The 18,850-nt window shown below is 45.1% G+C and overlaps 1 protein-coding gene across 4 annotated transcripts in view; it reads right to left on the reverse strand.

The window, feature by feature from the left end:
* Nucleotides 1–18,850, reverse strand: part of KIAA0232 (KIAA0232 ortholog) — an 81,510-nt gene that overhangs the window by 26,429 nt on the left and 36,231 nt on the right. For all 4 annotated transcript variants that reach the window (XM_065913881.1, XM_065913880.1, XM_065913883.1 and 1 more), the window contains exon 3: nucleotides 6,435–6,572. In XM_065913881.1, the coding sequence (XP_065769953.1) occupies nucleotides 6,435–6,572 (138 nt within the window). The remainder of the gene's footprint in view (nucleotides 1–6,434; nucleotides 6,573–18,850) is intronic.

Consider the following 18,850-nt stretch of genomic DNA (forward strand, 5'->3'; position numbering starts at 1 on the left):
CTCGGCGCTGAGCCGGCCCTGCGGAGCGCCGGACAAGCCAGGAGGGCAAGCTCGGAGGGCCGGGCCCCCGCTCTGTGGGCGGCAGCGGGCCGACCCCCCACACAGGGCCGGCTCGGGGCTGCCCAGCGGGGCCCAGCGCGGCCCACAGCGCCGTTCAGGAAGAAACAGACGGGAGAGCGCGGACCGCGCCGAGAACGTACGCAGGGCTCGGCGCCAGGGTTCCGGTGGCCGCGGAGGCGTACGAGCGCGTGGCGGGTGCCACAAGGCCGGTGCCCCAGGAAGCAGTGGGACGCACGGGCGCGAGGATGAGGACACACCCAAGGGTAAGTACCTTTAGAAAAAGCCCGGACGCACAAACGGCTGTCTCTGCCCTCCCGGGAGGGCTGGAGTCCCACCCCCGAGCGCAGGGGCATCCACACACACCCGCCACGGGCGTCCCCAGCTCTCACTGCGGTGTGAGCTCTAGACCGCGCTACAGAGGAGGAGAGAGGCGCCTTCCACAGGCCCAGGAGGCATGTAGGAGAAGACCGTCCTTCTGGTGAGGTCCGCAGCTTTCATCAGACACAGCCTGTGATGCCAGAAGATGCTGAAAAAACAGCTGACTGGAGTGCAGCAGGCTGAGGACGGAGGACATCCGTGAGCAAAAGCGCTGCACGGGGTGGGGACTCAGAAACAGTCCCCGCTGCGGGCTTCACCACGGTCAGAACTGGCAAGCCCCTGAAAGGGCCAGGACCCGGAGAAGAAACAGCCTTATAAGTGTCACAATGGACAGTGAGCAGTCAAAGAAATAAGGTCGTACCATCAGCATAGATAAAATCTCTCAAAATGTAACTGAAAACAAGTTGTAAAATACATACAGGACGATACCGCTCCTTTAAAGTTTACATGCAGAACAGTCCGGCTCTGGTCATCGTCTCATGGGACATTCAGTAGGAGGATACAGACGTGCACGGGAGATGAACAGGTTCCGCGTGGCGGTGCCCACAGAGAGGGACAGGGGGGTGCGCTCAGGGAGGGGACGTCGGGGGCTCGAGCCGTGCCCACAGCTCTGTGCTTCCCCAGCCGCGTCCACAGGGGCGCAACGCTGCTCCGGGCTCCAGACAGTAGCCCCCATATGCCTCTTTTTATGCCCTCACCCTCACATTGTTATAGCGGCCCCTCTCATTTGTTTTCTTTTTCACACCCTCGCTTAGAGCACTTAATAGTTCAGGAAATTTCCTATAAAAATCCCCACATTTTCCTAAAGAGACAAAGAGACCCGGCACCCCCAGGACGATGCTCCCTGCTCAGATCGCCAGCCCGTGCACCCCAGACACGCGTATCCAACTGTGGTTTCAAGATCTCTGCTGGCTCTTCCAGGCACCTCACGTTTAAGTCTTAATTCATACCCATCCACTCAGATCTAGTGTTCCTTCCCGAATTCCCTTTCCTTGGTAAGACAAGAGTCCACTCCTGCAGTTGCTCAGGTCTGTCTTCCTTGATTCTGCCCTCCTTGCAGGGGTGGCACCCCCGGGGGCTGGGGGCCGCACAGCAGCACAGCAGGGGGGGGGGTCATCTGCCCTCCCCATGGCTCACATGACGGCCTGAACCATCCACCCGCCCCCCATCCCATCAGGGGGAAAAGCTGTCTTCCGCTAAACCGTTCCCTAGTACCAAAACGGCTGGGAACCGCAGCTCCAGCCCACACCTGATCTTGTCAGTTCTGCTTCCAAATATATTTAGAATCCAACCAGGCCTTATCGTCGCCGGCCTTCTGGACTCCTGTAACAGCCTCTCACCTGCTTTCTGGTTCTACCTCTGCCTAGGAACCTACCCGGCCTCACCCGGCCCATGCACTCTTCATGTAACAGCCAGTGGCACGCTATTAGCAGGTTAAGTCAAGTTACATTACTCCTCTGCTCCAAACTCTCCAACATTAGAGGATTCTCGGAGGAAAAGCCGGAGCCCTCATAAGGGCCTATGGGTTTCCTTGAAGGCCCAGCTCCATCTCTGCCCAAGGAGATAAGGCCTGGGCTTCCGCGGGCAGGGCTGGCTGTGAAACACAGCAACCAGGAACGTCTCAGCTTTAAAGCCCACTGGCTTTTTGGGGGTCTGGCCTGTGGAGGGAGCATGGCATCACTTCGCGCGGGGCACACAGGGCACCCAGACGGGCCCCGCACCTGTCGAGGGCTCGGTAAGCACCCGCTGTCATCGGATGCTCTGTTATCCAGAATGAATTAAGTCCAGGTGCGGGCAGGCAAAGGAGCAACGTACCTGGTCAAAGTCCACCCTGACAGTAAACCGCCATGAACAGCCTTACGTGTTTTTTATACACATCTCTGTAGAGCATATAAATAATACATATGCAAAATACTGAGATGTACTATGAACTTTTACTGGCAAGAAGAATCTCACTGGTGAACTTAGCTCAATGAGAGAATATGAGCAACTGCAATGAGACTCCACAGTACCAAAGACATAGATTCTCTACAAGACTCTTTAAATAACCACAGATCAAGTCAGGGACCCGCAGTAAGCAGCGTGCTGTTACTTTCAAAACTAAGTTATCCATGGCTGATTCATGTCAATGTATGGCAAAAGCCACTACAACATTGTAATTAGCCTCCAACCAATAAAAATAAATGGAAAAAAAAATGAAAAATATATATTGAAAAATAAAAATTAAGTTAACTGAACTACCTTATAGTAAGTGATCATTGCATTCTAACTTTATTTCTTCCCCAAACAGGGCCCTTGTTGAGTTTCTAATATCCTAATCACTCCCCAAATGAGAGATGAAATACTAGCTTTGATTCAGTTTTAAGTAGCTCAATAAAAATGAAACAAATATAATTATTAAAGACAAAAGCAAAATGATACAAAAAGCTCTAACTGCAGAGAGAAAACAAAACGAAGTAAACTTGAGGATTCAAGAAACAATTGCTGGCACAGTTCAACTCTCTCTGTTCTGGAAAGGGGGAAAGGGGGTCCGCGTCCACTTAACCACAGCAGGCACGTGCCGTGTCCACCAGTGACAGAGACAAGCAGCTCAGGCTGACATCACGTGCGAGAAATGCCACGGGGGGACATCCAGTGGCCACCACTGAGTCACAGCACCATTCCTCTACGGCCCCGGGACCAGCTGCACTCGAAGCAAATGCAAAATGTTATAGAAAACAATGAGTACCAGAGAATTCCATGCTATCTGCACATGTGAATGAAGACTGTAGCAAAGGCAGTTTCAGCTTGGACCTGACAAACAGTCAAGTCCATTACAGAGCAGGGTCCCCTGGAGGAGTAAGCCAACGGCTCGCACATCTTCACGGTGCTGCCAAACTATAACCAATGTACTAAGTTCTGACATAACTGAACTTGCCTATGGTTTTGAACACTTCTCAGGTGACTACGGAGCGGAGCAGGTCCAGAGGCCTGCTGTGATGTGGGCACACCTTGACACCAGGGATGAAAGGGGGACAAGCATCACATCACAGGGATGCAAAGTGCAGTCAGAGAAGGCGCCGTTCCGCTTAAATCACGACACAGTCGAGAGCCTGAGGACGGCGGACGCTTTCGCAGAACAGCCAGGGCTGCAGCTGCAGCGGTCAGGAGTGCACACAGGCAAGAAACAGGAACTCATCTCGCACGTGACAGGCGACGTCACCGCTGCATCTACCCCCCAACACGGGGGGAGCATCACCAGCGTCCCTTCTCGTGATTACGTCTCTAACACTGCGCTCGATCAGACTGTGAACTTGTCAGTGGCTCTGGCTCTCATCGGCTCGCAGTGACCGCAGGGCGCTGCGCTGAGAAGGGCGTGCAGCTGGTATTAGATCTGCGCGGGAGCGAGCGAAGCACAGAACTGCAAACGTCACCGTCCTCGGTACTCGGGGAAGGAACAACCCTCCCGCATACAGCATACACTGTGGCCGGAATAGAAGACATCTGTGCTGTAACTCCCCACGTAGGGCCTTCTCCGATCTTTTCTTTTCAGTGAAGCAGATTCTACAAAGAAAAACCAGGGGACTTGCAAACGGCCTACACCAAGCTCCTGGTGAATGCCTGGCACTTCCACTTCCTCAGCCAACTTTCATTTCATAAGATTAGGGGGAAACCCACTGAAAAATAAAAAATTAAAAAAAAAAAAAAAAGACCCTATGGCTGATTCATATCAATGTATGACAAAACCCACTGAAAAATAAAAAATTAAAAAAAAAAAAAAAGATTAGGGGGAAAAAAAAATCCTTGTTAGGAAAAAGCAATGCAACAGTTTTTAATAAAGGGAGAAGGAAAGAAGACATATATGCTTCACTGGTTTTGAAAACAAAAACCCCACCTTTGACAGCCAGGCTAAAGCAACAATTCCCTCCACTGTCCTCTCTGCCTGACCTCGAACTCTGGTGGGCACCCCCAGACCCCACGGGCTCCTCACTGCAGGAGGACAGGGTCCTGTACTGCACATCAGCTGTCTCTACTCCCCCTCTGCCCACTGACCTCAGCTCCTCATCTTTCGCTCCACTTTGCCATGAGTTAAAGGCTAGAGTCATTTCTCAGCAACTTTGCTCCAAAGCAGAAATAAGATCCTTTCCCAGATTGAAACTCCCTACTCAGATTTTCCTCCCAGCCATGACTCAGCAGTAGCGTCTTTGGATTTTGCCCAGAGAATTTACCTGAACTAACCTCTCACTTTTAAAAGCTATCTGCATTTTGAATTCCTTTAAAAGCTCTGAATTCCTTTCCCAATCTACTACCCCCTTCAGGGTCACACAGGAAACACTTTTTTGGTAACTGTCCAACCACCCCCTTTTCTCTGAGGACTGCCTATCACTCAGCCCCTGCTCCAGGCAACTCTGTCCCCTGATGCAGATTATCAAACCAGAGGTGGACAACTGGCCCGAGTCCAGCCAATCAGATTCTCCCTCTAACTGCACGGACTTGGGTACCAGACTTCAGGTAGAGACGGAACGACCCAGAAACAGGGAGAGGAGCAGAGGAGAGACTGTAGGTCATTAGACACAATACCTTTGGCTGTCAGTCATTTGGCTCCCAGCTCAGGCTGCTGCACTTCCAGCACTGGGTTTCAGGGAGAGACCCTTGTCTCCTTCACGTATATTTCCACTTTGTCTCAAACAAGGTTAATTATGTTTCTACGCTCTGTAATGAAAAGGTTCCTAAGACAGCCACCGGAGCGGTAATTTCCAAACTTCTACCCCACAGTCTATGAGGCCACAGCTTCAAGAAATCTGAAGTTAACAATGTCGAAGGAGGAGAGGGAGAAGAAAGAGGACAGGGCGAAAGCCGAACTCTTCATTCAGAGACTGGGGTTCATTCAGCTCAAGAGGCGGTCAGTACCTTCCCCATGACGGGCACGCACTCTGCTGGGCAGGAGAAGCAAAGCAGGGGAACGGGGCACTCAGGAGTCCCGGCGCGGCGGTGAGGGAAGACGGGAGTGCACAGACAGGGCTCCCGCAGGCCGCTCTCAGCAGGATGAGCACACACAGCGGGGAAGTGCGGAACGAGCTTGACGAGGCGCGCGTGGAAGGTGGCAGTCAGGCAGAATATGCGGATTATCGAGCGCAGCAAAGCTGGCTACCCCAACATCAGACCACTAGATAACTTAGGGAGGGAGCTTCTGAAGGCCAGAAGCCTCTCTACAGAGACCCTGTAGGGATCTTCTCACTTTAACTCTGTATTATAAAGGCACCTAAAAGCGCCTAGGTCAAATAGCATGGTAAAAACAAAATAATTTTCTTAGTAGAGATTACATCTTTTTTTTTTTAAGAGATTACATCTTCTGGTGAGTAATAAAGTAAGAATTTGTAGCACGAATTTAAATAGGTGATTATACTCTACAACTATTCTATTTCAGGTTGCTGAAGGACATGAGAAATATTTTACAGGAAATGTTAAAAGAGCAATAACATCATCCTACGGTATTTTCTTTAAAAACAAACAAAAAGTTATGAATCAAGCAAATATAGTGATCTTAAATGTTAGAATCATTATCACACTTTTAGCAATATATCCAAAAGAAATAATAGAGATATGGAAAAAGCACACATGAAAACATTCTAGATAGTGTAACAAAAAATAAAAAGTCATCTAAATACCCAATAACAAAGGGCATACCAGATGGCTATTGGACTATTACTGGATAATATAACTTAGCCACGAAAAGGTAATGTAGTAACAAAATGAAGTATATGTTGAGTGGGGAAAAGATATAAAATGAGGTATTCTCTAATCACAACAGTACTTAAAAAAAAACACATTACAGAAAACTCAATACATAGAGAAAAATGCTATAAAGGAAAACATGATAATGTTTACATAACAGTGGTAAGATAACGAGTACTTTATTTTTCTAAGTTGTATTTTTTTTTGGTCAAGATGTATTATTTATTCACTTTTAAGAAACACTTTTTCTTCTAATTATTAGAAACCAAATGCAAACTCACTTCATCAGAAGCAGATCGAAGACACTGGACAGCAGCCTGTTTTTTCATTTCTTCTAGAGTTAGATCTGAGCCCTTTCTCTTACTCTTTCCCCATTTCTTATAAGCTCCTTTTTCCCAGCCCAGAAAGATGTCATTCTCCTGAAATAAAATTAAGACCAGTTTCAATGACCAACATAAAGTTTCAAACACTTATTATTTCCCACATACTTACACACACATTTCCCCTACAAATATCTTCATTCACAAGTGGGTACACATTAATAAATTATGAGGCCATAGAATGCTGTCAATCAGAACAATAATCAATAATCAATCAGATTATTCAGGATAACCCATCGTTTTAGTACCTATTACTGAGATTACTATTAGATTTATTATTTAGGATTTATGATCTCAATAAATCTGGCCCATTTATATGTGTAGTAAATGCTAGAAAACAAACCAGACATTCATATGCAAATTTCAGTGTTATTTAAATTTCAGTATTAAAAACTATACACACAAATGTCCTCTTTTCTGTATTTCCCACCTGTGAATAGCAAGTGTTCACATTATTAGCTTTTTTTTTGGCCATGCCTCGTGGCAAGGGGGATCTTCAAACCCATGAACCCCTTCAGTGGAAGGGCAAAGTCCTAACCCCTGGACAGCCAGGAAAGTCCCTTACTAACAGATTTTAACATTTAACAGTTGGAAGGTTCATTCCTATTTCTATATCTTGCAGTCCAGAAAGCAACAGATATAAAATATTCTACGTTAGTATTCTTAGCTTATTCTTCCCTTGATTATATAATGCCTGTTATAAAAACTAAGGAAACTTTGAAAAATAGGAAAAAAAGCAAGTCTTCCATGATCCTACCACCAGTGAAAATTAGAACAATTTCACACACTTAAAAAAAAAAGAAAAAACACGACTGAATTCACACTATCTGTATAATTTTGCACTTATATGGTAAACTCTGCTGCTGCTAAGTCACTTCAGTCGTGTCCGACTCTGTGTGACCCCATAGACGGCAGCCCACCAGGCTCCGCCGTCCCTGGGATTCTCCAGGCAAGAACACTGGAGTGGGCTGCCATTTCCTTCTCCAATGCATGAAAGTGAAGAGTGAAAGTGAAGTCGCTCCATCATTTCTGACTCTTCACGACCCCATGGACTGCAGCCCACCAGGCTCCTCTGCCCATGGGATTTTCCAGGCAAGAGTACTGGAGTGGGCTGCCATTGCCTTCTCCATTGTAAACATTACCTGCATGTTACTACAAATTCTTTGGCTACATAATATTCCAATAGGTTTACTTCACTTCCCTAAACTGGGACTTGAATATTTTTAATTGCTCTGCTACTTCACTTTGCCTTTCATTTGGTAAGTTACTATTAAAACCAATGGACATATGACAAGAGTTAGAAAAAAAGAGATTAGAAAGACTAAGGCAAATTAAGAAAACTACTCAGAAGAATATCTGGCCTACAGTAAGCCCTCAGGAAATGGATATGAATTAACAAATGAGCTGGAATAAAGAAGGAAAAGCACAATAATAATTAATTCAAAAAATCTTTAAGGAACAAATTCATATACCATCAACTGTCTATCTAATCTTTACTTTGATCAAATACATAAAAATTACTTTTCTGCCACCAGGTAAAGAGTGGGAGGGCTCTTCTCTCCATACTCATCTCAATTAACATACTTTTTTAACATAATTTCTTGGGCATGTCTGAGGATCTCATGAACCCAAAAAACATTTTCTGGCTGAGTGGTGTCAATTCCATTTGCCAAGGGAAAATGTGCCTGATGGCCAAGTAAGAACTCTCAGTCTGTTTCCGCTTATCTACCGTGTTTGGCTAGATGACATCTAAAACCTGACTCTGACATTTCTTATCAGTGATATCTTCGGGAGATAGAGCTTGTCCTTTCACAAGGATCGGAACGGAAACATGACAATGTAGAGCCAAAGCTTCTGAAGGCATAGAATGGTCGTAGCCTGGCTCTGTTGCTCACGGCGTAAACAGTAAAGGTAGAGACGTTCTGTGTCATTACTCAGAAGAGGGCTCCTTCCTTTCTGCCACAGTTGCTGAGACTGGCTTTCCCTTTACTGAGCATTACGAACACATTTCTCTACTGAAGCCATGTTTAAGCTCAGCAGGATTAACAACACATTTAAAGGTCCAAAGTTTTCATAGACAGAGGGACTTTCAAAATTCACATGGACACAGAGTCCTTCTGGAGGGCAGTTTGACCATATACATCCAATATCTTAAACACGTATATGTACTTCTGATCAATAACTCTACTCTTGGGAATTTAGCCTAAAAAAAAAAATCACCAAAATGTGCACAGATTTTGCTATAGTGACGTTCATCATATAGTTCTCAACAACAGCAAACATGGACAAACAACCTAAATGTCAAGAGAGGAGGACTTGGAGAGTAAGTTGTAAGTGACGAGGCAGTAAGATACAGTCATTAAGGAGATGACAAAGCACATCTATTGACATGAGACGCTATTCCCGACATATCCAAGAGCAGCAGTTCATACAACAGTATGATCTCATTTTTGGTTCAAGTACACACGCACGCCTGTTAATGTGCATTCAAATGTCTGAGAGAAATGTACAAAGAGACCACCAAGGAGCCTGACTCTTGGTGAGCGGCAAGAGGAGTCTACAATTTTTCTTGTAACTATGTCAGACTCCTTGAATGGTCAAAAGTTGTTTTTTTTTCAAATGCAAAACTTGTAAGTCAAGAATAGAGAAATGAAGAGTTCCTATAGCTCTTCGCCTAGAACAAGTGTTTGGTACTTGCTTTGTCTGTCACATACCACAGAATTTACTTTTTAAATATACAGTTCAGGGGTTTTGGGTATAATCCACAGGGTAATGCAAAATCGCCATTATTTTTAAAACATTTTTCATCACCCCGATTGTAAGGCCTGCGCCCACCAGCAGTCACGTCCTGTTTCCTTTCTCCCCCAGCTCACCGGTAACTACTAACCTGTTGTCTCTATGGACTTTGCTGTGCTGTGTATTTCCTATAAATGAAATTACACAATCCACTTCTTTTCCCGCCTGGTTCCTCTAGGTCAGTGTAACACTTGAAAGGCTCATGCATGTTGTGGCATATTATCAGTACTTCATTCTCTTTTATGACTAATGTTTCAGTGCATGGATGTACCATATTTTGTTTATCCATTCATCCACTGATGGACATCTGAATTCTTCTCACCTTTTGGCTACTGTGAATAATACAGCTATGAACATTCAAATACAAGTTTTTCTATGGACATATATTTCCAGTCTTGCTGGGGATATATCTAGGAGTAGAACTGCTGGGTCACATGGTTACCTCTAGGGTTCAACCTTCTGAAGAGATGCCAAGCCTGTCTATTCACTTTCTTGATGACGTCCTTTTATGTATAAAAGTTTTTCACTGTAATGAAGTCAATTTACTGATGTCCTCTTTGGTGTCTGTGCTTTGGTACCTTATCTAGAGAATCACTGCCTAACTCCAGTCATGAAGTCATAAAGATTTATGTTTTCTCCTAAGTTTTACAGTTTCAGCTCTTACATTTAAGTCTGTAATCCATTTTGAGTTAATATTTATATGTGGTATGAGATAGGAGTCCAACTTCATTCTTTTACACGGGGTTACCAGCACCTTTCTCTGAAGACTATTCTTTCCCCACTGAAGGATCTAGTTGGAAATTACAATGGTTTATTTTTGTACTCTCAGTTCTGTTACCTACAGCCAATCACATGTAGGCCAGGATCAAACCGTCTTGCTTACAGGGGCCATGCAGTAGGTTTTAAAATCGGAAGTGTGAGTCCTCCAACTTTGTTCTTTTTCAAATTCTTTTGGCTATTCTGGGTCCCTTGCATTTTGCATGAATTTCAGGATCAGCTTGTCAATTTCTGCAACAAAGGCAGCTGGGATTCTGACAGGGGTTGCCTTGAACCTGCAGATCAGTTTAGGGAGCACTGAGACGTGACGGATATTAAGTTTTCTGACTATGAACATGGGATGCTTTTCTACTTATTAGGTTTTCTTTGATTTCTGTCAACAATTTTTGTAACTTTTAGTGTGCAAGTCTTGACTTCTTTTGTTAAACTTATTCCTAGCAATTTAATTCTTTTTGATTCTACTGTAAATTTAATTTTTCTAATTTCCTTCCTTAGGATTTTCTACATATAACACCATGTCATGTCAATAGAAGAGTTTTTGTTTTTCCTTTCCAACCTGATGTTTTTTTGTCCCTTACCTAACGGCCCTGTTAATGCTGATTTGTAAGATTTTATGTATCTCATCTTTGAAAATGTCTTTTCACACAGATACTGCCGAATACTGGTATTAATCAACAGGCATGGGTTTAATGGAAACTATTTGTTGCTTAGAAGGCATTTATAAAATTCTTCCTCTCTTGATATGTGCCTTTTCAACATGTTATCACATTGTAGATCACTCCCAAGTGAAAGTGAAGTGGAAGCTCTGCATCGAACAGTTACACAGATTCCGAGATAAGACATTTTCCCCTGCACTGCGTTAAGGAGTGAAAGATGTTGCGGAAACTGCACAACATACCCAGTGCAGACTTGTGTGGGAACGGAGGTTCTGCTTCTTGTTTTAACTTTTGACATAATGAAAATGAATGAAGCAACCTGACATTAATTGTGACTCAAGCAACGTTAGCTGTTAGAGTGAGTCTACCTTATTACAAATTTTCATTTAAGTGCTATTTTGCCATGTAATTTTAGGCTGAATTCATGAAGAAACAACATCAAGTCTATAGGTAAAGCTATACAAACACTAGCATATGCGATAACTGTTATGTATTCTGCTCTTTCCACTTACTATATTTGAGAGCTCCCTTTTGCTATTTTAAGCTTCATTTACTTTGTGAATGCATTATGACTTACCAACCTTTAGAATTAAACCAACAATCAGGTTTTAAAAAAACACAGTATTAAAAAAAAAGCTCTATACTTCTATTGTTATATTTTCTATGCTGCAAACTCATTAAAATTCCACTTAGACATGAACATATAACATTAAGTGTGTGCCGAATATTTTCAAAGTCATAACCTTGAAGATAAAATGCAATTATCAAGTCCCCAAAGACGCTATGGCTGAGGACCTATCATCAAGTATTGTCCGGTCACTATCGCGAGGAAACGGACTTAAGGCTAGAGTTCTGACTGACTTTGTCTTGGTGTCTTCTATCACAAAGGCAACTGAGAGCTGGAGGAAGAAAAAGAACACAACGTTCTGAAACACTGCTAGGATCAGCGACGTCTGCTGTCGCCGCCCGCTCCTTCTCCTTAGCAGTCCTGGAACACCAGAACCACCAGCGCCTGAATGGGGCTAGCGCTCCTCCCAGCTCTGGGCCCTGATTAGCTGAATAGGAAGCACCTTTCATGCGTCTGGCCACGGACTGGCTGACAGAGAGGCAGATGACCAATCAGAAGCGAACAGTTGAAATATAGCACCTCCCCCGCTCCAAACGGTTTCTGCTGGGAATGCAAGGACCACACGCTCTAGAGCGTATGGTTCAGTTCAATTCAGTTCAGTCGCTCTGTCATGTCCGACTCTTTGCGACCCCATGGACTGTAGCACGCCAGGCTTCCCTGTCCATCACCAACTCCCGGAGCTTACTCAAACTCATGTCCATTGAGTCCGTGATGCCATCCAACCATCTCATCCTGTTGTCCCCTTCTCCTCCCGCCTTCAATCTTTCCCAGCATCCGGGTCTTCTCCAATGAGTCAGTTCTTTGCATCAGGTGGCCAAAGTACTGGAGTTTCAACTTTAGCATCAGTTCTTCCAATGAACATTCAGGACTGATTTCCTTTAGGATGGACTGGTTGGATCACCTTGCTGTCAAAGGGACTCTCAAGAGACTTCTCCAACACCACAGTTCAAAAGCATCAGTTCTTCAGTGCTCAGTTTTCCTTATGGTCCAATTCTCACATCCACACATGTCCACGCATAGGACAGGATGTTTGCTAAACCTGATGCTCACCTTCTTCTGCCCTCCAGCCCCAGGGAATCTTGGCTGAACTAGGCGGGGGTGGTCCTGATTCCAGACTTCTAGATACATGACATTCCTTCCCAATTAAGCCAGTGTATGCCACATTGTTGACTGCATGTGAATGAAAGATGCAGCTAGAATTTGAAGAGAGCCCTCAGTAATAAATTCACTCCTAACAGCTCAGAGGAACTGTAAATTGCCTCTAAGTGAGTAGCACAAATTAAATGAGCATAATGTCACCTTAAGTACATCCTTTTTTTTTTTCCTACTAGGTCATCAGCCAACATGTTCCTCATTGGCCTCCCTGCTTTCAGTTGCCCAACCCAGCTCACCCACCACAGTGCTGCCATTTGGCACTGCTGACTAAACACAGCAGCAGGTCTTCTTCTTTCTGGGACTAAAAACATCAATCCCCTAGTGAAACACAATGACAGGTTCTTGCGAACCAGCTTCCTGCTCACCCTTCTCAGTGTAATCTCCTCCCACCCCTCACTGCACCCCCCTGGCTCCCAGCATCAGGCCCTCTTGTTTGTTTCCTTTCAAGGCTGTTCTGACCCAAACTCTGCAGCCAGAGTGTGGCAGGGACCCCTAACCTGGCAGCTGTCTCCCAGGGTCCATCCCCCAGTCATCGCCACCATCCTGCCGTCATCAGTGCCCAGCAAGTCATGGGCACTCATGTGGTGAGTAAAAACTTAGAGAAGTGCACTAAATGCAGTATTTCTAGTCAGACCATTTTCTCTATTCCATGAAAAGATTTTACTGAAAGACCCCACCCTTTTTACTATGATATCTGAGGAAGTTTGTGGACATGAACTTGTGCACCCACCATTATTACTAACCCCTACTCCTTATATATAAAGTTAATTTAATGTCTGTTAAGTGAATGGTTGTTGAAATACAGTATATGCACCAAGACGCCTGAGGGACGCAGGATGGGTCAGTTGTTATTGTTAAAGATTATGGTAAAGGAAAACACTGCAGATGCTCGCCTTTCCAAGCAGTGAAATGCTGAACTAACAGGGATATACTGCAAAGTACATTACAAGTGGGCTGAAAGAACAAACAAGTTCTGCTGAATACAGAAATGATCCATCTCAACGAGCAACTAGTACTAGGATTATTCTTTCTTAACCTGTGGGCAAAAATAGAAAATGCAACAATCCAGCTACATTTCTAGAATGATGGACTCTGAGGAAGAAGATACAATTAATTAAGGGATTTAAAAGAAACTGTAACTGGGACTTTCCTGGCAGTCCAGTGGTCTTCTGTGCTTCCAATGCAGACTCTGCGCTTCCAATGCAGGCTCTGTGCTTCCAATGCAGGCTCTGTGCTTCCAATGCAGGTGGCTCAAGTTTTATCCCTGGTCAGCGAACTAATATCCCACATGCCACATGGAGCGGCCAAAAAACAGAAAAGAAACTAACAAAGCTACAGAAATCAAGACAGTGAGGTACCGGCATAAAGACAGACAGACCAATGACTAGAACAGACAGCCAAGTAACAGACCCTTACATTCATGCTCAAAATATTTTTAACAAGGGTGTCAAGGCCATTCAATGAGGAAAGGACACTCTTTTCAACAAATGATGCTGGGAAAACTAGATATCCACCTGCAAAAGAAGAAAATTTGACTCTTAACACACAACATATATAAAAGTTAATTCAAAATGGATCAAAGACCTAATACGTAAAAGCTAAAACTAAGAAATATAGGGCAAAGATTTCTTGGATATGACACCAAAGACACAGGTAATAAAAGAGAAAACAGACAAACTGGGCTCATAAAGTTTTTTAAATTTAGTGCAATGAAAGCCCATGAATAGAGTGAAAAGGCAAACTCCACAGGAGGAGGGGAAAATAGCCACAGATCACACATCTGATAAGGGGTTAGTATCCAAAACCTGTAGAGAATATCTAAACTCAACAACAACAAGAGATTCAAAAACGGGAAAAAGACTTGAGAGTCTCCAAAGAAGATACACGTAAATGACCAGTAAACACATGAAGAGATGCTCAGCATCATCACTCATCAGGGAAAATGTAAGTGAAAACAAGGTTCCGATTAGCATGACTGCTATTAAAAACTAACACACCAACAGGACAGAACAATGGTTGGTGAGGATGTGGAGAGGTGGAACCCTACTCACTACTGGTGGGAGTGTACCACAGTGCAGCTCCTGTAACAGCAGAACCACCACAGATCCAGCAGTTCCACTTCTGGACAGATACCTCTCAAAGCTGAAACCAGCGCCTTGATGAGACATTTGCATACCTGTGTTCATACAACAGTACGGCTCACAGTAGCTTAAACATGCAGGAAACCCAAGTGTCCACTGTTGGATGGATGGATATGCAAAATGTGGCATATCCGTATGACAGAAGACTACTTGGCCTTAAAAAAAGGAAGGAAATTCTGACACCTGCTGCAATACGGATGAACCCTGAAGAGACAATGCTCAGTGAAATAAGTCGGTCACACACACAGAGAAAACCAAAACAAGTATCGTATGATTCCATTGATAAGAGGTCCCTAAGAGTAGTTAAAAATCATAAAGACAGAAAGCATTGGGTTGGCCAAAAAGTTCACTCGGGTTTATGTTAACATTTTTTTTGGGGGGGGACACCCTTAATGAACCTTTTGGCCAACCGAGATGATGGTGGTTGCCTGCTGGGGGAGGCAGGGGGAGGGGAATTTTATAAAGCTTCCATTTTATGAGATGAGAAGGGTTCGGAGATGGATGATGGCTGCACAACATTATGAATGCGTTTGATACCATGGAAATGTGTACACTTCAAGACGGGAGAGATGGCGGTGGTGATGAGGGAAGAAACTTCAGCAACTTCTCTGAAGGGCAGGCCGCAGCGCGCAGCTACGGCCTCTGCACTCACCTCCACCACCACCCCCTGCACACAAGGCACACGCCTGAGAAAGAAGCGCATGTCTGTTCATTTCCTTAATAAATATCTGAGCCTCTCCTACATCCCACAAACTGTGTCAAGGGCTATGAATACAGCAGAAAGCATGGCAGGCAAGGTCCCCAACTTCGTGAACTGTATATTCCAGCGGAGAAGACTTACAAATAAACAGAAAGCATGGCAAATAATCCTACAATTCTGGGTGTAACAAGTATTATGGGCTTCCCTGGTGGCTCAGACGGTAAAGCGTCTGCCTATAATGCGGGAGACCTGGGTTCAACCCCTGGGTCGGGAAGATCCCCTGGAGAAGGAAATGGCAGCCCACTCCAGTATCTTGCCTGGAAAATTCCATGGATGGAGGAGCCTGGTAGGCTACAGTCCACAGTGTCGCAAAGGCTCGGACACAACCGAGCAACTTCACTGGTTAAGCAGGTGTTATGAAGAAAAATAAAGCGGAAAAGACTGAGAGCGGAAGGCTTCTTTCTAATATGGTGGGCAAAGAAAGACTGAGGCTAAGACGAGCCAAATAAACACCAAACTGAACGAGCAAACACACAAATACCCCCTTTCAAAAAGTAAGCCAATTCAGGACGTGGCGGGAAGCGGCCTGCGGTTCGTTCTCTACACCTCGGGGGCACCAACGCTAACGAGGTGAAGGCACTTGCAAGCAGAACATCGACGGCTGAAGGAGCGGGGCGTAACCGGGTCACAGAAAGAAGCCCCGTGTCGTGACCGTCAGAGTGACAGTGGATCCAGGTGGGCGCCACCCTGGACGGTAAACTCATAAAGCCTCCCCTGGACAGGTGACCTGGAAACCACGGAGCGCGGTGCTCAGCGGCGTCGTGCAGAAACCTGGCGGCCGCCGGCGGAGCCAGAGTCAGCGCCGACAAGAACCAAGCAGACTGCCGTCGCGCGCCGCCGCCGTGCGCACCAAGAAGGAAGCTCTCCGCCTGCGCGACGCTCCTGCCCTAAGGCCCACGTGCGCTCTAAACGGGACGAAACAGACGCACCCGTAATGCGGGACACTCTGCAAGATGACTGGTCTGTACGCCTCAAAAATGTCAACGTCATGAGACACAAAGGAAAGATGAGGAACCACGCCGGGTTAAAGAAAATTATAAAGAGACACGACCACAAAAGTCAATGCATGATCCTAGGCGAGGGAAAAAATTACAGTGGAGGACATGACTGAATCTCAACAGTATACTAGGTCATAACGTGTTGGAGTTAATTTCCCGGACTTTATAATTGTCCTATGGCTTAGAGAAAATGCAATCAACAAATCATATGCTGATTCATGTAGGAGAGACGGGCATCAAAAGGAGAGGGGAGGAATAAGCAGAAAGTGGGAAAATGTTAGCAATAAGGGGCTGACTGAAATTCTTTGCCCTATTCTTCTAATTCTTCTGATGTTTGAAACTATTTTAAAAAATAAGTTAAAAATTTTTTAAGATGATTATATGATTTCTGGCATTAAACATCTTATAAATTACTGGGAAAGACACATTCAAATAACCATAATAAAGAGCAGAAATATGGTCAAGTTTGGAAAACAACGATATTGTTTTCATCAGGAATTGTCAGAAATGCATTCACAGAGAAAGGTGACCTGGGCCTTGAGGGATGGATTAGAAAAGTGGTTTATATTTACAGGTAAAAGTGGTTATAATGAATATCTGGTTTATCTAAGCATACGTTTATCAGAATATGGTAATCTTAACCAAAAAGAAAAAAAAGAAAAAAGAACACTTTGTGAAAGTAAAATGACTGTGACCCAACTACAGTATCTACATACTAGAAGGCGGTTGTTGTCCAGGACTACACAGGCGTCAGCTGATGCCACAACGGTGCTCCCAGCCCTGCCCAGATCAGAGGCTTACACTTAACTCTGGCTGCCTGTCAGCCTCGACCTGGATGAGGGCCTGATCAGCTGCACTTCCTACCCCTTGGTCCAGGGATGCTGGGACAAGTACAGACCTGTTTCTTAGACCTCAGGAGCTCTCTGTTTCTTTTAACCCAAACTGGGAAAAGCCATGAATTCATCATGACAAATAAGGCCAGTAGTTGAAGCCAGGATCCTAAAACTAGTCACTTTCAAGGTCAGGCTAATTTCAAGGACTGAGGGATGAGAAAAGATGTGAGAAAACAAACACCCCCAAAGTGGAGTCACCTGACCTCCAATGGACGGGGGAGGTGAGGCCACCCAGGGTGTGACCCAGGGATCACGGAGGCGGGCATGCCCCCTCGCCTACAGCGGGCTCTTGAGCATGCCTGCTGGGCAGAGTCTGAGCCACAGGAGGTCAGCTCAGCACCTTCCCATGGCTCCCTGCCCTGACTCCCTGCCATATCCTCCTCCTTGAGGCTCAGAAAAGTTACCGAGAAGCTGGCTGGCCCTTGGGTCTTCTCCTATGAAAGGGCATTTCCAATATGACCTTCCCCATCAGCACGAGACTTACGGGAACTGTGCTAGGCTGGGATGAGCAGGAAAGAATTTCAGGATTCTTTTGATTCCTGGTGGATTCTCCTTGTAATTCTAGACATGCTCTGTTTCCACTGACCTTTATCCGTCCTGTGTCCTAAACATGAACCAGAACAGGGAGGAGCAAACATGCAGCGCGCTGACAGCGGCCAGGACCCCTGTCCCCAACTCCCTGCAGCGAAGAACTCAGAGGAGGTTCACAAACAAGTCTCATCACATAAGCGCTCAACTGTAATCTCAGCAGCAGTCCTACGTTTTATCCCTTTCAATGTCCTATAGCACCTAACACTTAAATACTTTGACTTGTTTCATATGAGTATATATTTACAATTGAAGTATATGATTTCTGAGTTAACAGAAACACCTTCCTCACTTCTGGAAAGAATAATTCTATTTTGGTTGTTGCTCACTGTTCAGTCGCTCAGTTGGTTCTGACTCCTTGTGACTCTACGGACAGCAGCATGTCAGGCTTCCCTGTCCTTCACTTTCTCCAGGAGTTTGCCCAAACTCATGTCCATTGAGTCGATAATGTCATCCAACTGTATCATTCTCTGTCAACCCCTTCTCCTCCTGCCCTCAGTCTTTCCCAGCATCAGGGTCTTTTCCAATAAGTTGATTGTTCACGTCAAATGGCCAAAGTATTGGAGCTTCAGCATCAGCATCAGCCCTTCCAATGAATGTTCAGGATTGATCTCCTTTAGGATGGACTGGTTGGATCTCCTCGCAGTCCAAGGGACTCTCAAGAGTCTTCTCCATCACCACAGTTCAAAAGCATCAATTCTTTGGTGCTCAGCCTTCTTTAGTCCAACTCTCACGTCCATACATGCCTACTGAAAAAACCATAGCTTTGACTAGACGGACCTTTGTCAGCAAAGCAATGTCTCTGCTTTTTAATATGCTGCCTAGGTTTGTCATAGCTTATTCTTCCAAGAAGCAAGCATCTTTTAATTTCATGGCTGCAGTCAGCATCCACAGTGATTCTGGAACCCAAGAATATAAAGTCTGT

Source organism: Muntiacus reevesi, chromosome 22 (assembly GCF_963930625.1).
Source record: "Muntiacus reevesi chromosome 22, mMunRee1.1, whole genome shotgun sequence".
Lineage (NCBI taxonomy): Eukaryota > Metazoa > Chordata > Mammalia > Artiodactyla > Cervidae > Muntiacus > Muntiacus reevesi.